Source organism: Neopelma chrysocephalum, unplaced genomic scaffold (genome assembly GCF_003984885.1).
Source record: "Neopelma chrysocephalum unplaced genomic scaffold, ASM398488v2 Primary Assembly neopelma1_45, whole genome shotgun sequence".
Lineage (NCBI taxonomy): Eukaryota > Metazoa > Chordata > Aves > Passeriformes > Pipridae > Neopelma > Neopelma chrysocephalum.
The window spans coordinates 7,211,655-7,238,262 of record NW_020897704.1 but is presented as its reverse complement, the minus strand read 5'-3'; the positions used below and the strand labels follow the sequence as shown (position 1 = coordinate 7,238,262).

The 26,608-nt window shown below is 37.0% G+C and overlaps 1 protein-coding gene across 9 annotated transcripts in view; it reads left to right on the top strand.

The window, feature by feature from the left end:
- Nucleotides 1–26,608, top strand: part of FAM19A5 (family with sequence similarity 19 member A5, C-C motif chemokine like) — a 505,659-nt gene that overhangs the window by 362,876 nt on the left and 116,175 nt on the right. Inside the window, exon 5 of one of the 9 annotated variants that reach the window (XM_027679253.1) lies at nt 2,853–2,954. The exons of the other annotated variants lie outside the window; for them this stretch is intronic. Within the exon in view, the coding sequence (XP_027535054.1) occupies nt 2,853–2,924 (72 nt within the window). The 3' untranslated portion in view covers nt 2,925–2,954. Of the gene's footprint in view, nt 1–2,852; nt 2,955–26,608 lie in introns of those variants that run through there. 9 annotated transcript variants of the gene reach the window in all.

The window sequence follows — 26,608 nt, the reverse complement described above, 5'->3', positions numbered from 1 at the left end:
TATCTTGGCAGACCTATGCCTGTCCATCCTGACTTTATTATGGGAAAGTCTGTATCTTTAGGTAGCTACTCATGCCTATGAGAAAGACAAAAAAAGACATAAGTTAATCTACCAAATCAAAAGTTAGACTGTGTGAAATATTCAACTTGCAGTTAAGATATAAGGAATTGAAAGACCTTGTCAATGGGGCTCAGCATTTCATGGGGATCAGTCTTACTTTTATGATGAAGGATGAACAGGAGGAAATATTTCTCTCACCCTACGAAAAGCATTTGCCATCAAATTGTGACATTTGAAAGGTCTACCTGTCTATGTAGACTTCCATTTTTACGCCAACGTAGGACAGACTCACAAACATTGTTATTATTATTTCTATCTACATATGTGCATAGAAGTGCTCTGTGAGATTTCTACACAAGGTGACTCATGGAACTTAAACTCAGCATTCTGTTCCATGACCCAAAATATCCAGAATAACAACCACTCTTGCCATTGGTTAAGTACATTGGAAATGTACATTGTACATTTCTCCTCTTTCTTGCAGAGTGAGTAACATTTAGAATGTTACTACAGATTTGTAAACATGTGGTACTGAAGAGAAATATGGTCACTCAAAAGGATGTAGAAAGATTGATATTCTTCAAAGAGACGGACATCTCAGGCCATGGCACACATCATTACAAATCCTGCTAAACCAAATGTGAGGTCTTGTCTTAATTCATGCTACTGTCCATGGGAACTGGCCTGAATGAGGGCTACGTAAAAATGGAATCTGGTCCTGGTTTCATCTACTAAATCAAATTAATGAACCTGGATTCTCTTTCTTATTATTTGTGTCATTTTTAAAGGTACCCAAGCTCCAGAGCTGTGCTGCTATTGGGATTTCTGTGTGCCAGCTTGGTGACTCCACAGTATCTTAAATTCCTAGAACAGAAGTTACATTAAAAAGGGAATAGCATGAGCTCTGTTCAGGCCAATGTGGAGACATTTCTCCTGAATTCTGAAAAATTTTCTGTTTTAGCTTAGCTATTTCTCCTTAACTGAATTTAAAATACAAACCTAGTATTGGCAAAGTAAAAGAAATACCATTATTTTTACTTAATAACACATCATTTAAGTAATAGGTTAGTGTTCTCATACCAGAGAGATTGCTTAAAACCCCTGGATTATACTAATGAGTCAATCTCCAGTGGCCTTACACTCTGTTACTGCATCAAGTTAATTTTCTCAGTTTTAGCAAACAGAATAAAGATAATATTTTTACCTTTCATTTGCAAGGGTTTTTTAGTGGCTTTTTAAGAATGTTTTGTATTCCTTGGATTAACAAAGATTATATGATTCTATGAATGGCATTCCTTATTTAGATAAAAATACAAGTTTTGAGTATTTTTAATAATGAAAAACCCAGAGACTTTAATTTTTAGGATGAAACACTCCCCCAAATGTGATTGACCAAACTGATATTCATCCATTCTCCAATTTGGGATAACACAGGCATGAAGAACTTTGTCATTACTTTTCCAAAGGCTATTTACAGTAATTGTATAACATTACTATCAATTCTCCATAAAACTGTATTTTTTACAATCATTTTAAGTGCATAAATGGTAAATAATTGAAATAATTTAAGACATATGTAACTCTTCATTCATCAGCAGCCTTTTTAAATACAAGCCCTTTATTTCATGCTAGACAAGGCAATGCACGTGAAGTGCTTAGCTCAGTAAATAAAGAGGGATGATCTACAGGAAAGTAAATCTTGCTTTAAGGTATAATCAGTACTGTATTGTTAGTGCAAATCCAGCTTATGTGCAACAATACAGGAATGTAGTCAGCTCACTGGTCCCTTCAAATCCAAGACCTTTTTTCAGCAACAAAAGGCACGACACTTAATAATTTTACCCTCCTAATCTTTTGAGTCTACCTCAGAAGTGACAGATATATTCCTGTTTTAACAAATTCACAAGATGTCAGGCAGTAAGTGTGCTTAACATGCTGCACTGTATGAGGTGCCATTAGGACACATCTGTACAGTTGAACACATATTCTTTGCAGTACTGAGAATTTATTTTTATTTCACCTGAGGCAGCAGAATTGTATTCTGGCAAAATTAGAATGCAAAGTCAATGGATTTTGATCCCCTATGAGTAATGGATAGTCAGGAATTGTTAATGATGTTCATTTTAAAGGTGAAGAGTGGTATTAAGTACTTCATGTTTAACATTGGGAGTGCTTTCACAAAGCAAAACCAAAAAGATATAACTCTAGACTAATTTCTGAAATTATAGAACCATCAAAATTTTAAAAATTTTGAAATGACCTTTGAAATGTAATGGAATTTATTGTTTGAAGCCTAAATCACGATAAAATGTTTCATTCTACCTTACCTACTTACACTGTTTTTGTTATGGTAGTTATACATAGACTAAAGAAAGATCCTCAATGTGTATGTTTCTTATTATAAATAGGAGTCACCATTAAAGGTTAAGACTTGCCAACACTTCCAAATACAGCAGCATACCATAATTGCTTTTCTATTCTAGGCATAGAATTGGGCTGTAACTGCTGGCAAATTCAGATTTTTAATGGTGCCTCTTTTAAGTAGCAGCCTTTCAATTATATGCACTAGCAAAAAGCTGCTGATATCCTGTTCTAGCAACCTAGGTATAAAAGAGCATTTTGAAGTGCCACATGAAATAAGATAGTGGTGAATAATAAGCTAGAAAATATGCTTAAGGAATCACTTTACTTTCGTTACCATGTACAAATTATACAGGAAGAGCAGAGGGCTGGCATCTGTTTTTTAGCTCACTTCTGTGCACTGCAAGCTTAGTATTGTTGTTTGCCTACAGGTATTTTCTTCACTTGTTAAGAATCAGTCAATCATACAGCTCCTAAACAAAAGAAAATCATTTGCTGACTGAATTTACTGAGATGACTCTCCAAAAGTAGCACTTATGGTTTTCATAAGCAAGGTAAAAAAAAATAAAATTGAACTACCTACATTTCTTCTAAAAATGTGTATAAATTTTGTTAATCTATCTATATGCCATTAATAACTCTTCATAACTTCATAGATCGACTCATGAAAAAGAGTTTGATGTTAGATAATCAACTGTATTTCTTATTTTAAAATGCCTAGAATTATATCTAGGTTTGCTTTATCAGTATTTACCCAGGAACATCTCCCCCCAAATACAGACTGATGTAAATTGCTTCTAAGAAATCTATCCTGGCTCCACTGAATTTTTGCTTTTTCATTGGTTCTTCTTCCTGAATAGAGCAGACTGGAGAGGTTAGAAGGTACCATACATTTTCAGTACTTTTTATTTTGAAAATAATTTTTGAGAACATTATTGCATGTGCGTTCAGTCATAGAATTTCAGGCTTTTTGTTTTCTGGTAAGATGAATGACCCATGCAGTTATCCATACACAATGTAAGGCTACTCACTGACTTTGATCTTCATTCAGCTCTGTAAACTGCAAACTGAACAAACCTCATACGTAAGATGTTTCACATTTATTGAAATTATACTGTCTCACTGCTGATTCTTTAAAAAACTCTCTTTACATTGAACCTAAATCAGGACCGAAGACAGTCATTGTGGGAAAGGCAACAAAAGTAGATTCTATTTTAAATTTTCAGTGCCACTGTCTTACGGTATAATTCAAATTCCACACTTTTCTGAACTTTGACATCACAATTTATCTGCTTGGTCTGTAGCTTACTAGAGTGATGGAGAAATCTCCTCAAGAGCTGATATATCGAGAAAGAGTGCTACTATGATTTGGAGAGCTCCTTGAGCTGCAGTTCAATGTGACGGTTTCTTTTTAAACATTTTGGGTTTTGATTTCAACTGTGAATGAGGAAGAAGTGCAATCCTGAAATCAGCATGGTTAAATTGCCTAATTAAATATGATAAGCGGTTTTAGTTTTCAGTTGTTGACTAGACTCCTGCAGAGTGATAAAGGCACAGTTTAATTGCACGAGGCAAGTTGTGGATGAAAAAGACAGACATGGAATGAGACTCACTGAAGTGTAGATATCGAGAATCCCATTTAGATTCTATGGAGAGAAGCAGACCCTAGCAGGGAGTTATTTCTCTCATCCTTAAAATATCCAGTGTATCTGGGTAAATTAATAGTTTTCTACAAGTTTTTGGCTGCAGAGAGCACCTGAATGTGACTATCTGAGGATAGAAATACAGTATAGGTAATGTGAAATCTAACTTTAGTTAAAATATAACAGAATATATCATATAGAAGGCATGCATAGTCCTTCCAAAATATCTTAGATGAAAAAAGGAGTATAAATACAGTACAGCAGAGGTATATTTAGTCTACAATTCACAGAGTCTGTATAGGTAAAACAGTGCATGGGATGAATCTGACATCTCTAAATGACATGCCTTGATGGTGGAGAATATGTCCCCAGAAGTGACAGCCTTAGTAAAGAAGAATGGCATGACTGCTGAGCAGTTCCTGCACTTTTTTTTATTTATTTCTTAGTGAGAAATCTAATAAAAATAAATCTGGAAAGATTTTTTTTACTGGATCAATATCCAGGTCTTAGAAAGTTTAACTGCATTTCACTGTCTTTAACTATTTTAATACTGATAAGCACAAGGATGAAATAACTGATCCTACTTTGTGAAAAATCAGAGATAAAATGTCAATAACTTTAACAAAAAACAACCCCCCCTGCAATTTCTCACTTATGACAGGTTTTCAAATAAATTGAAACATTTTCTTGACATCATGATTAAAACAGGACGTGATTCTTTGGCCCTCGCTAATGATTAACTGTGCTCATGGCAAAGCAGAATTTCTGATTTTCTGGTAGTGTAACAAAGGGAAATTTGGTGAAAGCTTAACAGTAGTAGTGCCAAGAATAGAATACTATTCATTAACTTAGGCTTTCCTATGTATTATTATATTGTCATTTCTTATGGACTTAAATAAACCAAATCACAAATGGGGGAACAGAATAATGATGCAGAAGAAGGTTTTTGGATGCAGAAAATAAAGACTGAAGTTCCAGAACAATTTTTTTTTCTCTCTCTGAGATGATACTTTCAAGTGTTCTTTTCAAGAACATTAGTTAAAAACAGCTCATACAGAAGTGTGAATTTTACATTTGAGTTATCCCTTTAAATCATTGCTTGTTAAGAGGCCATCTGATGGAAACCTACATTAGAGAAATGTAAATGTAGTTAACTATATACATGACTATGGCAGACACCAATTAGAAGGCTGGAAATAAAAGTTAGTCAAACCTTCTTGCTCACATTCTTACAATCTTTTTGGTTTTCAGTGGCAGCTTTGATTTAGAGAAGGAAAGCTCACAGCAGACAAACAGTTCAGAGATAGAGTACTGAAGAAAAGCTGCATTAATCAGGGGGAAACACAGCCTTTATACAAAGCTGTAGGTTTCCAGATATAAGTCAAAGGTGTTTCGTTATTGATGCTTCAGTATCTAGTTCAAACAAAGAGAAAGGGATGTTGGAAAAAGAGTTGTTATTTTGAAGTAACAGCAGCATCTACTGCGCACAGCATTGCAACTGCTGTGCATGTGGGTGCGAGGTGGGCAGCCTCAGAGTGCTGTCATGCCACACTATATTTGCTGATTATCAATAGGAGTGTAATCTCTAATCTGACTCTAGATTAATCCTACCAATCCGGTTTGGTCCAAGTAAGATAATGTACTGTCCTATACTCTCTCATCAAAGGAGCATAGCAATCATGGATTTCAGCAGTCTTTCTCTGTGACACCAAATTATGTTTCTATGACTGAAAAAAGTAAAAAGGAAACAAATACTGTAAAAATGCAGTAAAGTGATCAGTCTGTTCAGGTGGAAACAATGACAGGCAAGTGCTTACCTGGATTGCTTGATGACAGATTTGTAAGGGAAATAGCATAGAGTTCACACCTATGAAGGAAGCAAGAATGTATCACAGGAGAAAGTCATTTAGTGAAAATGTTAATGGCATTTTTCAAAAAAAACTTACAGTGTCTTGAGGTTAAGGAGGAAGTTGAGGAGCTATTAGAATCACCTGTATAACCCAGGTGTTATGTGCCTAAACTTTTTAACTTGGAATATAAACCAAGCATTTTTGTGTTTGCTTTTGGGTTTTTTTGTATTTTGGGTGTTGTTTTGGTTTTGGGGTGGTGGTTTTTTTGTTTTTCGTTGTTTTTTTTTTAATATGAGAATGCAGGTTATGGTTTAGCAGGAATATCCAGTAAGATCCTCAAACACTGTCTTTTTCTTCTAGTTAGGATTTGGTGAGTTTAGTTTTTTTTTCTCAGAGATTTACATTTTTAAGTGTAAAGTTCTTTTTCAAGTTGCTTCCAAAAAAAAAAAAAAGATTTAAGGCTTCATACAAATTCTGTAATATGTTTTGACATATATTGCATTGTCTGCTTTGTCCTTCAATAACATTCTACCAAGGACAGTAAAAATACAAAACCAAATGCGCAGCTCTTCTGCATCACTGCAATAATTAGGCCCAGGAAAGTGACTGCTAAGAATGCCTTACTTATGCCAGAGGCCAGTTTAGTTCCCATCAGCCTTAAAAAATTAAGAAGAGAAGGTGACAAAAAGGTGGAGAAAAGCATGCATGACTTCAAATGATGGGTCTATCTCAACAGTCTGCTTTTGGCATTCTATGGTCTATATTACACAAGCTGACCTCTCTTCAAAGGGAGTCACAGCTCTGGAGAGGGCATGCCAGAGGGGGAGCTCTGTCATTTTTTGAAAGGGTTATTGAAGGCCACTGTCTGAGTAGATGGAAAAATGAATGAGAATTTCGGAACCTGGCCTAATGGAGCAATTTGTGTAACAATTACTTTAAAGACAATATTTTTGGGAACAAGAGCTCCAGAGGGAGTCTAACGTATTAGGATTCTGTCATAAAATTGTAGCTTGAAACAGTTCTTTTCATGAGTAGCAGGATTTCTTACTTTAGACATAAGTGTTTGCAGGACCTATGGGGTGCGAGACTAGTTATTTCTTCTTTTATTCCTTTTGCATATAAATTTCCACTTAGCCCTGTGGTTCCTTTAAATAGCATAGTTCTATCTTTATTCTTCAATTTTTTAAAAGATCCCAGAATTCATACAGTTTTGTAACGTAATCTATACTTTAAATTACAAATGAGTTTCATGTTATGATTTTAATGTATGATCTGTCATTGGACTTTAAACTGCCAATGGCAATACAAACATTATTCAATGACTTGTGCAAATTATAAAAACCCTTTTTTTCTGCATTTGCTCTAGAAAAGAAATCTAAATTTACTGACTTCTTTTCTGTCTTTGCTGCAAGCTGCCGTGACATGAACTCTTAAAACTTATGAAACTATCATGGAAAAAGTATCAAGTAAACTTTAAAATCAAGCCTAACATATGTGGTGTGTGCATGAAAAAATCAAGGCATATTAAAGGTAGTGAGTTTGACTGGATGTAAGAATAATGAATATTTATCTCATAGGATTTATATTATATTACCGGAATATCTTTAAATTATTGCAACTAACAGTAAAAGTTTTTAAGACAGTGGATAAGCTAACTAAAGTCTAAAATAAGACAGCAAATAAAAGACATGCCTTAGATGTTGCTATTGGAGGAGCATTTGCATTTCGGACACCAGAGACAAAGAAGAGCTGAGCACCATCGGATCCATATTTAATGGAATTTAGTGTCCATATCTTCTTGAGATGACAAAACAAAAGGCATTAAGACTGAATTTTTGGGAAGCAAGCAAACATATTTCGCATGAAGAAAGTATCAAAAAGACTCCAGTCTGTGACTGGCCAAACATGTGGAGAGAGATGTGTCCCCTTCTAACAGACATTACTTGGTGCAATGAATTGCCCTTTGAAGCAGTTTCGCTATTCCAATTGATTGTAGGGATGACTTAAAGGACTGGATTAATTCATTTCTTGATGGCTATAATGTACGGTAGATGAGTTGGGATGGGGGAGATCCTTCAGGCCTCGTTTCAGTCCATTACCTGGAAGGAATATGCCCTTCCACCCTGCCCCCCACCATGTGGCCCTGAGACCCCCCAATGGAGGACTCACCGGACCACCAGGGGAGAGAGGACGAAAGAGGAAGTTTATTGTGGGAGGGGGCTTATATAGCCCTTGGGGACCAATCACAGGTGAGGGGTCACAATCAAGGTAAGGAGTTTACAGCCAATAAGGAAGGGGTTAACAAAGGACCAGTGGGAGCACCTTGGGACATCTTCCCAGGACACTTCTACCTGAGAGGTAGAGGGTTACACAGAAGGTATGGGGAAAAGCAGTGACTCTGCAAAGAGCCCTCTTAACATGAGTTTAAACAACATTAAAAACTTCTGGTTCACCGGCCCATCTTTGGCAGGACTTTTTCCATACAGCCATTGCCACATCAATGAGTGGAAGTATTAATCTTGTGAAGTTTAACAAAGGACAATACAGAGTTTTGCAGCCAAAGAAAAATAGTCCCATGCATCAGTACAGACTGTGGACTGACTGGCTGGAAAACAGCTTTGCAGAATAATGCCTGGGAGTCTTAATGGACAGCAAGTTGTGCCAGAGCCAGCTGAGCTCTCTTGCAGCAAAGACTAACAGCCTCCTGGGCTGCATTAGACAGAGTGTTGCCAGCAGGTCAGAAGGAGCTGACTTCCTTTCTGCTAAGAACTGGAAAGACACATCAGGAGTGCTGTTACCAGTGCTGATGTCCCCAATATGAGAGAGACATGGACTTCCTAGGGCAAGTCCAGCAAAGGATCACAAAGATTGTTATGGTCTTGGAACTCCTGTCATATGAGAAGAGGCTGAGCAAGTTTAGAATACTTTAGCCTGGAGATGAGAAAGCTCAGGTAGATCTTATCCATTTCTGTAAGTATTTGATGGAAAGATTATATAAAAGAGCGAGACTGACTCTTCTCAGTGGTGCCCAGTGAAAGGAGGAGAGACAATTGACATAAATGTAAATACAGGAAATTTCAGTTATACATAAAAAAATATTTTTTTTTACTTTAAGAATGGTCAAACACAATGGGATTGTGGAGTCTCCATCCTTTGAGATATTCACAACCCAATTGAACACTGCTCTGGGCAACCCGGTTTAGCTGACTCTGTTCTGAGCAGACGTGTTGAATTAAAGGATTTACAGATGTCTACACCAATCTCAACCACTATGTGATACCAAGATTCTGAGATTCTGTGATGAAGTCTATGAAAAAAGGGAGGAGGACAAGCATAGAGGTAAATTTTTTAACTTGCATTGGTCGTTTGGGTTTGTGCTGATACCTCTTACAACACACATCAAAAATGTGGATGTCCAAGCCTCAGATATCCACCCTAGCCTCTACCTGTAATTTACACAGAGAAATGAGCACTTAGCAATGTGCTGACCTATCTCAGATGCTTATCTGAAAATAAGATAGATTGCTCTCTGGAGGTGGTTTATTTTCCCTCCAGTGACTGCAGTGCAAGCTCAGTGTCCAGTTTGTCCCATGGTATTTAAAAGTCAGGTATCAAGAAAACTATTCAGTCAAGAAAAAATCATACACCTACTGTAATACTTTTTTTCATGCTAAGAGATATCTAAGGCATGCCCTATTGCAGTATGCAGAGTATTTAAAAAGAAAAAAATAAAATATTGGAATAACTGAAAGACATTGGTATTTAATGGTTAAAATTCACAGACTGTTGATATGAGAATTTTCCCATGAAGTTTATATAAAGTCACAATGCACATCCTCCTAATTTAATCAGACATTAAAGGCTAGAATCATGGTGAGCACACCCTAAAAAAGGAAGGTGTATTCATTATGCAGATGCAAACATCTGTATTTGTGTGCACATCCAGGGTCTGAATATATGAACGTGATAACTGCATGCACTGTGTTACGCTAGAGGGAACAAGAGACAAAGAGGAGCTGTGCAACAGTGGAATTCCCTCAAGGAATACTCTCTGATTCATCTGTCACATACTGAAGCCTTTTCAGAGGGTGCCAGACCTCTGGAGAGGGAATGCTGGAGGAGGAGCTCAGCCACAGTTTGAAATGGTTCAGAGCTTGTTTATTGCTGCTCAGCTCAATTCTGCTAACCTCGACTGCCCTCCCCAGTATTCCTGTGGCTCTCACCTGCAGGAGTAGATTTTTCTGTCATTTGCCCACCCATGTGTGGTCAGACACAGCCTGGAGAGTATTTAATGTTTTCTTTATGCTGAACATACCTGATTAAATGAATCATCAGTATAATCCCAATGAATTCAATACCACTTGTGTTTAGCCTATTCTATCTTGTAGTCATCAATGTAGATATCTAAAAACAACTAAACAGGAGCCACTGGAGGATTTTTGGAGGATTCAGATATCATCCCAATTTTTTGCTCTGTTGCTACACAGCAAACAGAGAGAACTAATTAAAAAAAACACATCTAGCAACAGTGGTGGGGAAAAGAGAAGGAGATATGGAATGGGGAAAGGCATTCCCTTCAAAACTTTACACATTATCAATTGCTCTAACGAAAAAGCATCATTATATTACATGTTTTTAATGTAGCCACTCAGCTAAAATCCTGAGCTTCATTTAAGAAAGACAATAAAAGACGGGTCTATACAAATTTCATTCCAGTTAAAAAAACTTGCATTATAAACAGTAGCAGGAAATATTGTCATTCCCTTCCCCCGTCCCTCCGTCTTGGGTAAGACCCATTTTTGAGCTGTTCTCATTCAGAGAACGAGTAGCTACTTTTGGCTTTGTTCCCAGAGTACTGCGTACTTGGTGATGTGTGAGGCATTGCCTCCTGGGGAAAAGGGAGGAGGGGCACTGAATCACAGCACTTAATTCTTAATGATTGTTCTGTGTGGTCAAGAGGACACAGAGCAGGCAATGCTCTTTATTCTTTACTTACTGTTATAGCTATTGGCAGCCAGCCCTTTTAATTTAGTTATCAATACTCAATGCCTTTAATCTTTTACTTAAAGCCAGTCCAAAATAAGTACTAGCCAATGAGCATCTGCTAAACAGAAATATTGGTGGAGAGATATGATTTAAGGCAGTGCTGCTAAGGGCCTACAAGTGTAAGTGTTGAGAAAAAGTTATTTGGTATTCTCTTGACAAATCTTGTTTCTTTATCAGGATAGTTGCTTTTCTGACAAAATATCTGTCAACTAATAATGTGTGGAAAAATTCATAGGTGTTGCTAATAGATGAGCTTTTCAAATTATCCCATCCATCTCCCTGTTGATTATAGGACACTTCTAAAGTACATTTTCTATTACTAAATCAAGCTTAGATTTCAGTATCCAGTGAAGTGGGATTTCTACATTTCAGAGGTTACTGAATAACTAGAAAAGTGTCACTGACTGGGAAGTTTCTCTTTATATTTCTTATCTTTGTCTTCATACACTGACTTCTAATTACATGCCAGAGTACTGCATACTATAATCCCCTTCTTTTCTAAGGAGCTGTACTATTGCAAGCTGATACTAGTCTTCTTTTTTGTCACTTGTCCGTGTTGTTAGAGCACTGAGTTCTTTGGAATATGTAAGTGATTTAATAAGTAAAAATCGAAGTATTTATTCCTAATTTTGTTTGTTCTCTGGAGACCTCCTTCCAGTTTGCCAATCTGTTTCTAAGAATGTAGTTCCTTTATTTGAACACAGTATTTCAAATGAAGTGGCTTCAAAAGACAAGACAATAATCCTCTTTCTTTCCAGTGATTTACCTGCTAGATTGTAAAAGTAAGTGCTGTGGAAGTTCACTTGGTTAATAATGAATCCAAGGCTTTGTAGAACATGTGCACTGCAGAAGAACCTTTAACCAACCACTTAATATGTATGCATAGAAAAAAGTAGATGCGCATCATTTAATTCATAATGCTGATTTTATCCTGGTCACCTGCAAGGGCATGTAGGCACCAGTTCAGCTGATCTGCTGGAGATGTCCACTTTGGAGAGGGTTATATGGCTCTTTGGATCCATTGATCAAATGGCTTTGCTTCAGTTGTCAGATTGGACAGATGTCTAATACATGAGAGATGTCTCAGGTATTCCTGCCTACTCTTCAACCTCTTCTTCAGAAAAGTGTCCCTGAAGTCCTCTGTGATATCTGCCAGTCCCATGAGGTTTTCTCAGATACTCTAAGAGAGCATTTTAAATGGGAAGGAATTCTAAATGGAAATACGACAAGTCTCTGTGTTTAGACAGCTGAGTGAAACTGCAGGTTTTCACTGACTAAAATGGGGTCTTGGATATCAAATTCACATGTAGATACCTAAATTTGGTGCATCAATCTGTGAGGTGAATCTCATTCACTTCAATGTCTACAGCTGAATGAGAGGAATCTCATCTGCAGCTGAGGTGATATTTTGATTTTTGAACTAAAATCCCCAGTAGGTATTGAGTAGAATAAGGGACATTTAGAAGAGAAGGGTTTATCATCTGGCTTACTTTTTGTTGTCTTATTTTCCATGATCACAATTTGCAATTAAATAGTATTTTTCTACATTGTGTTATTATTACAAGTGCTATGTTTTGTTCTCTTGGTTGGTTATTTTGTTAAAAAGCTACTCTGTAGGTGAGGTCAAACATGACTACTGTGCCAGTTTTATTGTATAATCTGTCATAAACTGGTATGTAATTGCTCTAATGTTGTTCCCCCTTTGTTCTTGTCAAAATATGTCTTCACATTGAATGAGTTTCTCTAGTAGATTAAAGACATGCTTTTTTCAGCAATTCCAATAACACTATTGCAAATTATTTTTCTCTGACTTCTACCAGTAAATTTATTTATTTGTCCATTTCTTTTCTGACAACCAATTTCTTTTTCCCATAGTGAGTTCAGTACTGTCAGTTTGGAGCCATAAAGAACTTTATAGCAGCTTAACTCAATGTTTGCTATAATCAGAAAAGCAGTATCAACCACACCAAAGGGAAATTTAGGGATTCTCTTTAAAATTCATGTGTTTCTTTAAAAGCTCTAAAACATATCTCCTCTTTCCTCCTGGACTGACTACAAACTAAAGAAGAAAACACCAGTTTGCTACTAGATCACATGTGAGAAGATATCTCCAAATCACAAAGATCAGGAAAAAATTCAGTGAATGTGTGGTGCTACAGAACCTGATTGTTCTCTCAGGAGAACATTTTCTAATTTCCATGGTTCAGTTGAATTTTCAAGGTATCTTGTCTGGGTTTTTTGCCTTTGAATCCAGGCCATTAACAGAGACTCCAGCATCTTTGGGAGTACTTTAGCCACGAATTGAATCTTATGCCCTGTTTCACACACTTCTGCACTCCCACAGTGTAGCTGGTCTGTCCCAGCTGATTAACTGATGATGAAGAGCTGAGTTAAAGGAAACATGTATTTAAAATCTTGTGTAAAATGTCATTTAAACACATGCTTCCCAATGTATTCTTCAATTCACTTAAAATATGTCTTTATATTTAACATGTTTAAACAGCATAAGGATGCACCAGACAGCTAGCTGGGTAAAGAAAATACTGGTGTTTGTAGGTAGAGATGAAGATTAACAAATTAATTGTTCTGCAGCTTGTGTTGACTGACTCTTTTCCCAGAATTAACACTTTTTTTCTGCATTCCTGTTTTGAACGTCACAAGTATCAAATATGACCTCTAGCAGAACTTCTTTGGCAGACTGTTAGTCCCTCTTTGGAGACAGGAGCTAACACGGCCTGTGAGTGTCACCAGACAGTTCTTTTTCAGGCAAGAGTCTCTGTATGATGTGCTTCTCATACAGTTGTTTGTTGGAGGTTTTTTTCTACTCACTATTTATCTTTGGAATAATCATGGATGGCTTCTGTAGGAACCATACAGACAGCATCAGTTTTAAACTGAGTGTCTGCACTGATTTTTCCCTTTAAAGAATTTTTCCCATATTGGCTTTTGCCCTTTTTAGAGAATGACAATGTACAATTGTCTAAAACTTTGTCATACATAGCTCTTTTTATCATTCCTGCTTATATACATCTGTGAATCTTCTGCAGCAGAAAAGTAAAAGAAAAAAGACCCAAGAGAAGCTGAGAGCAGCTATTTTTTATAGATACACAAACATTTTCTTAGGAAAATGTTTCTTAAAATGGTTTAAATTTTTTAAAAGTATCCATTAAAGAAAATGTCAGTCACCATAAAGTGTAATGGGGTTGTGACCTGTCAGCTTCAGTCCTTGTTGCCTTGGTCGCTCTAATTGAAAGGAACTTGTGCATAATGCTGCAGCCAACCATGCCTTGGGAATCTCAGGGCTACCACAGACAGAGCTTGTAAATAACTGCCTCAGAGGCTGACATTTATCGCAGGCAGAAGTCAGTGGGCATTCTGCAGCTGGGTCTGCAGCTCGGTGTGGCTTGACTGCCCTCTAGTTAGGAGTCGACTTCTTCCCATTAATAGAAAGGAGGATCTATTGACCCAAAGTCCCAGGAACTCTTGTAAATTCGTTAGGATCAAACCGTCAAAAATTCTCCTCCCCAAATGACTGTGTCCCGCCTGTGACAGACTTCCTCATCACAGTGTCCTGTTCAAAACTGTCGGCTTTAAACAGCTGACAGTGGACAGCTCCTTTCTTAAAGCACTTCAAATAATAGTGTTCACAAAGGTAGGTATTTCAAAGAGAAGTACTCCTTAAAGTCTGCAAAATATTTTAAATTAGATAGCCCTTTCTTTAGCAGCAGCAAGAATCAGTATGGTTTGAAGCAGTTAGTATTTAATATGCTTGTTCACTGTGTTAATTTTCCCCAAGTCAATTTTTAAAGCTAAAATAATATCCCTTTGGCTTTGTAGACCCAGCATTATAACCACAGTAATTTTTAAATTAAGCTCCCTTATTGTCTATGTGTATGTGAAGTAGGTGATATTACACAAAAAGCACAGGCTACATTAGTGTGATACAAATACATATTTAAGAGCTTAACAAGCCTGCAAGAAAAATAATGGTCTCGATAAACATTAAAATGGCTCACTTGTAAGCCTTTTTGTTTAGTTGCATTTTCCTACTTGCACATTCAAAGGAGTGATGAAATGCACTGAGTAAATAAATAAAGCCTATTATAATGTCCCAGTAGAAGGGAAAAGTTTATTTTAGTTCCACTAACAAGTTTAGCAACTCTTGAATTATTAGATTTGTTGTGAATTAAAACATGCAATGCCTATTAAAAAAAAGCGGGAGGTCCTGTTAAGCAAGTTAAGATGTGGTATGCTACATAAATACATCTATACTTATGCAAGAAGCATTTCTCCAAACATCCTAACTATATAGCTGATTATGAAATGTAGAGTCCTACTGTGAATATATAATTTTGTCTGGACTTCTGTTACAGTCAGTAATTGAATAGCATAGTGATGGGCTTATTGCAAGTGTGAGAAAGTGCTAAGCAAAACAGAAATTATAATGAAATTTGAGATGTCACTGACAATTAGCTGCGTTATGAATATTCATTTCATATTCATTCTGGATAGTGCCATTTTTCACTATCTTTAATGACTGAATAGTGTTTCAAGAAATAGAGATATAAATAATAGTCATGTGATAATTAACATGGTTTTTCCTGAGTGTTGTAACACTTGTCAAGTGCCACGTGGGCTGGAGCAATGACTAGAAAGTTAATTTTCAGACATGGCCAGCTCAATGTGTTTAGCAGAATCATTTTACATTCTTGTAGAATTGTTAATTTACAGGAAGATAAAAATCTGCTTGTAAGAGGTTTCAGTACTGCTGCAGTCTCATTAGAAAGGCTGTGTCCTACACTGGAATTACAGAAATCCAAACCAGGACCCTACATCAGAGGTGAATAGAAATGAAGTAATAGTGAACCAATGCCCCCAAAATACAACCACCTCTAATTAATGCTGGGAAATGTGATTCACTGTCCTGCCTTTCAGACTGGTACATGCATATTGACAGAAAACTAAGTATGTGCTTAAATGCTTTTTTTTCAGTCAGGATGAAGGTACCCATGAGAGTGAAAGTGGTAGTAGTATCAATGAAAAAGGTAGTCTTTGGATATGTGGTCCTAATCTATTTTGAACATGTCTTAACATTACTAGTGTTCTGCTAGTATCCCCTACAAAGGTTGTGTTATGACCTCCCAAAGTTGTCCTAAAAACTGCTGACGAAATGCATTCGTCCTTCATTCAGTACCAAAATGTGAAACCACACAACCCAATGGGATCTTCCCTGATTCTGACTGAATGTTTTGAAAAGAATGTCATGGTTTGAAAATGAAAATTATGTAGCTGAAACTCCAAAGACCCTCAGAGAAAAAGCATCACAGAAATTACCCTTTTAGGTTACAGAGCAACGCAAAAGAGCATGACATTTGTCAAATTAGTTCTAGAGGACCTCCTTTGTGTAAGCCTAGGATGAAAATAAGTAAGACAAATATATTACTGCCACTCCTGCATCTTACAGATTCAGTACCCAGCTTGATCTTGCATGTGAGGGAAGTGGAAACAGCTTTGAAATTAATTTGTTGCAGCATGGCTAGTAAAAAGCTGGAAATGCATTATTGGCTTTTTTTTTAGTCCATAGTCTTTATTATTTAAAACTCAGACTTATATTTTATAGTTTATTCCATATGGGTTTTCATTATCTGAGAGAGGAAAAATAAAATTAAAACAAACAAACAACAGTGGGGTAAACCTTATTACTTTGGAAAAACATTCTTGCTTTGCAGTGTGAAAAAATAAAGAAGCAAAGTTTAATAGAAGTGAAAATGCACCTGGTTGTGAGAGAATAGTGTAAATAGAGCCCCACCGATACTGCTCTGAGCATCCCAGAATGCTCCAGGGCCCTGGAGCATTCAAGAACCTTGGCTGTGAAGTGAATGCCTCAAAGAAGCTTACCTGTCCTGAAAGAGTTTTGTGCCACCATAATCTTGAGGTGCAAAATCTTGTCAGTGTCTACCTAGGGAAAATCACGCAGAGCAGATTTTGTTTTCCTGGCTAGACTTCTGACCACAAGCTACTCATAAAAAAGGAGTTCCCTCGGAATACGGGATTTGTGTTGCTTCCACCAACAAAGCAACAAAGCTGATTGGCTTATAAAATTGGCTTTTTAAAGTAGTGAGTACATTATAAAAAATATCATTTGTAGAAAATAGACTTGGATTGCATGATCATGAGGTAATTGAGTTTAAATTAAATGGAAGAGTAAATAGAGGCCTGTAATGAAGGGTATCAGTTCTGAATAGGCATACTAAGATAGACAAAAATAATTAATCATATAGGCAGCAGAGCTCAGATTAATATTTGACTTGAATGTGAAAGAGGCCTTGAAGTCCTTTGTCTTGCATATTCAAAAATGTTCTTGAACATGTATCCCAATCAGAGAGCTAGAAGACATTGCAGAAAAGCTCAAAACTGGATAAATAACCAGTACAAATGAAACATTGGGATTAAACAGGGAAACTGCAAAGGATGTAAAACTTTACATCTTGTAGAATAAAATGAGAATTTCCAGGAGTCAAACTGAAATGAAACTTTTATGGGGCACTAGGTTTGACAGTGTGCTTATTGACCATGCAATTACAAAATTAAATGAGGAAAAGGAGAAAAAAAAATTACTAAGGATATTGAAAGTAGTACAGCTGTTGCCCTCAAATTAAATTATTTTGGTTTTGGTTTCAGTACGAGTAATGTTAAACAGTAATGGTAATATGTCTCTAAGTTTCAGTGCCCAGACAGAAAGCTTTATGTTTTCAAATGGTTCTGTTTGAGAGGTGAAGTTAAACTGGATAGCAGACACTATATCCTTATTAGAAACACTGGTGGCTAATCAATCCAACAGCGTATTGGAAGACACTAAGAAAAGAACTTAGAGATGTCTAACTTCTGCTTTCAATCATAACCTCATAAATACAATGCAGAAGTGTTTCCATCCTTGATTATTTGGTTTAAACTACTTAGCTAATCTTCTTTATATTTATCTATTTCTAACTGTAATAACTCTTATTTCCCAATTTGCTAGTTTTCTTTTCCCAAGGCTAAAACAAATATTATTTTAATCTAACTTATCCGACTCAAAGTCTTAACAACAACACTTATCTTTTATTTGTTTTTTTTTCCTTTAACCCAAAGTTAATAGTCTTATATAATAGTTTCCTCTAACTCCTCAGGAGTATACTCTGTTCTTAAGCTTTTTTTTTGTTATTAACTCCATCACTTCTCTATCAGGCCTTCCAACAAATACAAGTTGCTAAGGTAAATGTTACTTGCCCCTGGAAGCACCAGAAGCAGCACATCCTGGGTTTAAAAAGAAGCACTAATGCCATTGCACAAGATACAAATGAAACTTCACCTAGAATTCTATGGTTAGTCATACTCACCATTCAAAGTTATTTCAAAGTGGAACATGTAAACAAAAGGTTACTATAATATTCAGAATAAAATATTTTTGTAAAATAAGCTGATTATTTTCTTTTCTTTTTTTGGGGAAAAAAAAGGGGGCTTTGTGAACAAGCCTCTGAGGGTATATGATTGCACATTGGATATAGGCAGGAAAAGAAACACGAAAGACAATGAGTTGTTTTAAGGACTATACTGGTACAGTATCAATTAGATGATAATAATAGCCATGTACAACTTTGATCTTAAAATTAAAAGGTTTCTGTCAATGGAAGTAGGCTTTGAATTAGCATCTTCATAGGAGAAGTAAGCTAAGACAGTATGTAGTGTGATTGGTGCTGTTGATGTATGATAGCAATGAAACTGATATATTCAGGGCTGTGGTGGACCCTTACAGTACTGTATTCCATTGTTCTTTTTAAAGAGTACAATTTGTGTTCCTTAAGCATTGACCTTTCTCTATGGCAAAAAGTTGTTTGCTTGCTTTGTGAGTTGGTTTTGTTTTTTTCTTTTGTGGATTTTTTTGGTTGATTGGTTGGTTTGGGGTTTCTTTGTTTTTTTTTTTTTTAATTTACCATTCAAACTGGAAAAAAATCAAGACAAAGAAACAACTGAGACAGAATTATTAATTTTATTACCATTGTGTCATTTTTATTTGAGAGGGCAGAGAAATGTTTTACTTTAGGTTTTGGCTTTGATTTTGAAGCGTGGAGTAAATCTAGTCAAGAAATTCAAATTACATATCTAGTGTTTTTGGTTGCTTCTGGACTTTATTTCTGAGTGAAGTTCATAAAAAAAAGATGTCACCAAACTCCACTGCTGACCCAATCAGAAGACCATGGTCTTAGATCCTTTTTTGGCACTTAGTGTTTCTATAAATACTAAATACACAAATTGTGCACATTTAGAGTTCTGCTAAATCAGGGATGAGAGTGTCTCTTGTGTCTACCCCTTGCCTGGATGCTCAAGGAAGCACGAGTAGCTCCTTGTACCCTTTTGTCTAATTCACTGCAAGCCCATACAAAGCCAGATACAATCTAGCCCAGATTTATCATCTGCCCTTCAAGTACCAAGGGGCAATACTAGGAAAGAATAACAGATGTAGCCATGTGTATAGTATCAAGTGGGAAATAAGTCTGAGAAATGTTTTGCATTTAACGTTAAAACATTGAAAGAATCAGTTGAATGACTGTCAGGCAGAAGGTCATTCAATCCTTGGAGAAAAAGGAAAAATGTCCTATGCTGTGTCTGGAGATAGCTGACATACAGATGGTACTTAAAGCAAGCTCTCTGACCCAGAGCTCAAAGTCTATATTGAACCTGACTCTCAGACCTAAACATTTTCTGTTCAGTCTAATAGGCCTGTTACTTGCAAGACTGTACTTATACGTTAGAATCCAGGAGACCTCTATATGAAAAATTACTACAGACAATGTATGCCAAGTACCTTTCTTCCTCTGCATATCTAATAAATCCAATTCTATAAAAGTTGAAAATTATTCTTACATGCCAGAATGTATCTTGATATTGTGTGGATACCTATGGGAAATGAAGGACTTACAGACTTCCCCAAATCTGCAAGGACCTTTTAAGGACTGAGCGAAGTTATAGTTCTTACATTCAGAGAAATACAAAACTTTTCTCCAATTTCGTCTGATATCCTATGAATTGGGAATAAGGTCTGGTGGTGGCCTAGCTGACAACGACTGGTATCCCTAGCATCCTACTAGCTGTCAGAGGAGCATAATGAGAAGCAATTGGTAAAACAGCAAGGGAGAGAGGAGGGTTGAGAGAGGTCTGTGTGGTGCTTAATTTCCAGCTGGGCTTAAACCATGACAGGCTGATACAGGGAAACAGAACCATGAAAGACTCTGCCCATGGAGGAAGCTGAGGTGTACTGTCTGCCGGAGCAGTGAATCAGGTGCCATACAAGAAATGTCAGCCTGAAATGTACAAAATGCTGCAGAGCCACATCTCAGGAGGTTGCCACTGAGCAGTGTAAGAACAGCAACAACAAAGCTGTGTGGTCAAAATCTCAGTGCTGTATATAGGGACCTGTATGCTTAACAGCTGACACTGTCAAGCTGGCAAGGCAGAAATCATAAATGGTCATTGCACTAATCAAATTTCCACATGACTAGACACAACCACCGTATTCTCTACCAATATTCCTAGAGAAATCATGACCTGAGCTTCCAAAAGAAAAAGCTATGTTCTTTTCTTAGTACTCTGTTTACATTATCTCCTACTTTTTCTCTGTTTACGAGATTAGTGTTCTTTTTATCTTTGCTCACTTTGAGAATAGCATCTCACAGTTTGTATTACAGAGAGCTGGTGCTATTAAAATTTGCATTGTTTTGCATATCCATCTCCAGTTTATTTCTTCCACAATGTTGTTTGGACGTTGTGTTTTTACACCTTCTGTGTGCAATTGTGAGGATTTTGCTATTTTTTTACTTTAAGTGTACATGACCTTTCCAGAAAAATTATAGTCCAGCCAAAATGGTTAATGTTTTCTTAAGAGTTATTCCAATGTGCAAAATTCCAAAACATCACAGACTAATCAAAAAAAGAATCATCAGAAAACTGTTTTTTTACAGTTGATACTTTTTTATTTATTGACAGTTTGCCAAGATTTTTGTAAATTGTGGACTAAAACTTATAATTAATGGAGTATGCGTCAGACAGCTTGCATTTTTCCAATTAGAAAAATAGTCTGACCAAGTTAGAAAGAGCAATGGAGAATAAAGGGTGTAAGCAAGCCAAGAAAAACCTTAGAAGGCACAGGCTTATTATGGAGAATGAAGATTATTAAGATAGTTGTATCACTAATTATGACACTTTGATAGAAATTGTTGCACAAAGATTTTTCTATTGCACTACGTCATGACATCAAGGAAAAGTGAAGAAGATCCTGTGGAAAACACTTTATCTATTTAATTGCTAGAGGAAATTTTAAATCTCATACTGAATAATCTAAAGGTCATAATTTGGTAGAGATCCATGGGTTACATCAATACCTTATTGTTTAAAATTTAGTTTTGAATGGACCATCTCACATGTAAGGGAAAGAAGAAACTGTCCATCAGAGTGTGTGTGCTTATGCAACAGACATTTTGATAACTCTTCCTTTCTGCTTACTTTATGTGCACTGAAATAGTGATAGAGAATAAAATTTCAAAAATTAAGACTGCAGTAAAAAAGTAAGGACACTGGCCAGGGACCTGCACAGCTGGAGAAAATCTATCAAAAGACCCCATGGCAGCTGTCTTTTCTCAGTATAGCACTGCTTTACTCAAAGGGCTAATGCAAATGGCAGGGCCTCCATTTTCTAACCCTAGACCTGAAGCGTGAAAATTAAAGGTCTTTCCTTCTCCTTTGCATCTGTAAACTGGGACAGGGAGAGAGAGACAGGGAGATGTTGATCCCTCTTTCCTACCCACTTGCTCAAATGAGAGCTATAAGAACAATAGAAATGTTTACATCTATAGCTTGATTAGAGAGAGAGAAATCTTAAAGTACCACTGAGGCCCTGCAGCCCACTTTTCTTGCTGTGGCTGTGATTTTTGCAGAAGCCTTTTGGTACAAGTACATATGTGACAGACCCAAATATAATCAGCCACACATGTCCATTATGGACAGGACTGGGCATTCAATTGCTGAAGCACATTTCCAGCTTCAGATGCACTGTGGCATCAGTGGAATAGCCATGTTTGCAGCAGTCCCTATGGGATACTTGCCTACCTGCTTACAGGCTGGTGAAAGCTGTGCCATCGCAGTGCTGAGTGAGGAGCAGGTTGTTTGCTGTGACCTTGTGAACTTGGGCCGTGAGCTCATCCTCTGCTATGGCTGCAGTGAAGCCACTCAGAAAAAGAAGACAAGGTCTGTGTGTGAGGTGTGTGTTCAAGTCTGGGTCCCTATTCCATGACAAGGGATCTGCATTGACGTTCTGTTTCCTAGATACCAAAGGAAAGTGAAGAGAAAAGATAAAAAGACAAAGGGCCAGAAGGCAAAACAGAGAGAGAGAGACACTTCATCCCTCAATACTAGTCCAGGCTGGGGTTTCTGGTTATCAGCATTTTCAGTCCTTCTGCCCCCGCACAGCTGTGCTGCCAGTCCTCAAAGGTAGCTTTGATTACCAGGAGCTCATCATCTCAGACATTGTTCCTCTCAGTGCAGTGAGCTACACAGAGAAGCAGGTACATCTTAGACCATCTGGTTCTACAGCAAAAGAGTGGGTATAGGATAAAAGCTACAGTGAATACCCATTTTACTTTTTCAAAAGCTGATGGTGCTTTAGGCATCCATGAAAATCAAGCCCTCTTTTGGGCGAGTGCCATTATGGCAGCGACGAATCAGAAATCCTGCTCATGAACTATCTTCAGAAGGTGGTAAATCCTGAAAATCATTGCACTTGTGCTAGGGACTGCCAACTTGTGGTGTCATCAACCTCCTTGGAGTCTATGTGCAAGTCAGTGTTGCCCACAGTTGCCCCAGGAACTCCACCCTCTGTTGGTCAAAGCAGCATTTCTTCTGTTTGGCGCAGCAAGTGCTGCTGCAAGTTATTGAAAATGCCCTGGATGGCATCAGTGCATATCTCTTGAGAGGTGAAGAACACTAGGATGTCATCCTGGTATACCATGGCATAGCATGGCATAGCTATGAAGCAAGTCCCTAAGAACAGCATTTAGAAAGTACTGGAATGTGCCTCAGCATTGCAGAGACTGAATGGCATCACAGGATGCTCATAGCGACCTCTTATAGATCCACCAAAGTGGTCAACAGAGCCCCCTGCAGATGTTCAGAGCATTTCAGGATAAGAGGCAAGGGGTTCTTCTCTCCGCTGTCTTTCTGCCTCCAGTAATCCATGCAGAGGCAGAGACTCCCGTGCTCCTTTATGAAAAATAGAAAACATGTGGAAGCCCTTGCAGGGGAGTCGGAGGGGAAGTTGAACCCATGTACCAGATGGTTCTTGAGGTACTCCTTGAAGGCTGCTGATTCAGATTCTGACCAAGCATAGATGCTCCCAGAAAGCACCTCCTCCTGAGTGTGGTAGTCACAGGTGGTAGTCACTCATACCATTAGAGTGCTGAAAGGTGTTTTTCTATTACATATGGGAAATGTGGAAGGCAGCACTTCTGTAATTCTTAATATGATTATAGCACACAGTCTGTGTGTGCACATAGCTTACCAAAATACCTTCCTTGAACTAGAAGGATACTCAGGTATTGATAATGCTTCTTACTGGGGTAAACCCACTACTTTGATATTAAAAATGCTAAATCTAGATATACACATTAAATCCTTTATAAAAACTTCTAAAGTTGCCATAAAGAAAACTAAGGGGCCCTGTTGGGATGCAGCATGCTGCATATGGTAGATACATGTAACCCATAGAAATTAGTAGATCACTTCAGCCTGAAAATGCCATCAGAATGTAATACAGGAAGAACAGTAGTGAAATGATGCAGAAATGAATTATAACAGAGGCCTGCTAATATAAAAATATTATACCTCCTTGGTCAGTATGCCTAGTATACCTCACAGAAAATCCTTTTTTTTGATGTACAGTATAGACTGCGAGTAGTCATGTGTATAAATATCATCTTGAAATGTAGCATTGAGTTGGAACACCAAATGCACCCATTGTAATTTCTAACACCCACAGCACTTATTACAACCTATCATGACCACATTGTATGTGCCTTTCAGTCTTCTTGGCAGCTTGTTCTGTTTGAGGGGTGATTTGGAAAGGGAGCATTTTCTGAAAAAGACAAGGACAAATTGTTCCAAGGATGGGCCAGGGGAGAAAATGGAAATGCATACATATGGACAGATATGATGTTTGGCTTTGCTTGAGTCACTTCGGTACTATAGTATGTAGCATGCTCAGAACTGTCAGCTTCTGAAAGAATGGAGATTTAAGCATTGTCACAGTATTTAAAAACAAGACATATGAAAGCAAACAAAAAAAAAACCCTGAAGATTTTTCATTCTTGGTGAATCAGATTACTTAAACTGGAACTGTCAGCACAAATGTCCTTCAGGTATTTTCTTTGGTGCCTCTATGTATGGCATATATGTAAGGTATATGTCATTCCATAGGTTTATCCTATCTCTCACCATAGAATAGTTTCTAAATTTATACAACCTAAAGCAGCTGCTGAATTGAAAACAATCTCTTTGTCAAAGAACAATGCTTTGTGTCACAGAAGGAAGATATAATTTATCTTGTATGCAAGAAAACTAGCTACATAGTAATTCAACTCAGTAAATCAACTTCTGGAGCAAAATTTCTACTTTAAAGTTTCTTTTAGAAACAGCCTCCATTTTTGGAAGAAGGTGCAAGTGAAATATTCCAATTAACAGGCAAAAATTATTAACTTTGGGTGATATGACAGTACTTCTGTTCATATACTACCACCCGAGTAATATCACATAAGAATAGTGATTACATAGATTAAAGAGCATCTCTTTCAGTGATACTGCCAAGTTTTTGTGCTAAGCAAATCAAAAGAAGCATTGAAATGGTCATTCATATTCCTACTTCACAATATTAATTCCTTGTGGCAGGACTAGTAATGAATTTCATTGGAGACTATGTGACATACTCTTAATTGTATTGCTTTGTCATGGCAAGAGTTCTTTCCAATAGAAATGCTTCTTTTGGACTGAAAGATAACACAATGAGTTTTAAGGGCAGAAATGTTTGATTTCATGATTGATCAGCCATGTTCCCTTGCTTTTTACTGCTTATATTCATCTGATGTTTACCCAGATATCTTGGTCATGTAGACTGAAAAAATTTTCTGTAGGGAACTATGTTGTACAACAAAACTTTAGCAGCCATCAAACTACTTGGAAATTAGATTTCTTTAGAGCAAAGAAACTATGAGTTTCTCTTAGCTCAAACTATAGTGAGGGAACTGAAGAACCATCAGAAAAACATCATGAACTCAATCATAATCTGAGGGAACTTCAGAGGCAACTGTGAGAGTGTTTTAACTATCGATCCACATACTAGAAGGACGTGATTCACTAATCCTTTCATCCCAGGTGCTGTGGACAGTGCAGTACAGGTTGAGCCATTGCAACAGTAGCTGACAAGCTTGACCTCTGATAAGGCAGTAGATTTAAAGTTCTTTAGCCAGGAGCTGGATATGCTTAGCCTGTCTCCAAAGAAAGATTGTCCAGCTTGAGCTGTAAACATTTTATCCAGTTTTATCCACTGTAAATCAAAATGTTCTCAATGCTGGCAAAGAAATTGAGGCATTGTTAGCTCGTTAAATGAAAAGGGCTGAAGGCTAACACTTCATCATTAAACTTTATTTGGCACATGTTGCGTATGGTGGATGACTTGTGAATCCTCTTTAAAATTACAAATTACCTTCTTCAACCTTGGTATCAGCTATTGCTTTTCCTACTAACATAGAAAATCAATGCAGATGAATATAGAAATAATCTAAAATGATCAACAACCATTGTGGCAGCTCTTGTGCACATAAAACATGAGATATTGCTTGTCCCAAAACTTTCCATTGGAAATGTGTAGGAGGTGATATGTCAGATAAAGAGAAGAGGAAAGGAAATAAGTGAAAGTTAAGAAGATCACATAACATCTGGTATGTTGCCTTTGTAAAATTCAGTTAATTTTAGTTAAATAGATATTATATTTTGAAACATACAGTAGTCTGCATATATGTAGCTGGTTCCTGGGAAGATGGGAAACAGTCCTCATGGAAATGACATTGTTTGAAATAATGTGAAAAATATTTCAAATATTTCAAACTTTCTGCTTAAAGTTATGGTCCTTAGAAAGACCAATTCAAATATGGGAAGCCTCTAGATCTGATAAAATCTAGTCTACTTTGAGTCCTCTATGTTCAAAGTCTCTATAGAAAGCAATTGCTGTTTCCCTTATGTAAGAGCTGCATGACAAACAACTTTTTATCACTCAGTTTTTCTATCATATTATATCTAGTCATTGGCCTTGTATTTATCTTTCTCACTGTAAGATTGCACCTGATTCAGTACAGCTATACATTGCCTCTGAAAAGGAGGTTCTTCTAGGCATGGCTGGAAATTCATATCCATCTCTTGCAACTAGCAATTGTGTGCATAAATCAGTTGAGCTCACTGCTCTGACAGAAAGTCTTTCTTACCTTTTTTTAATGAGTTCATTTTCTATCAGATCTGTTTCACTTCCTTCTTTGATTGCACCATAATTAGATTTGAAACAAGTGAATAAGC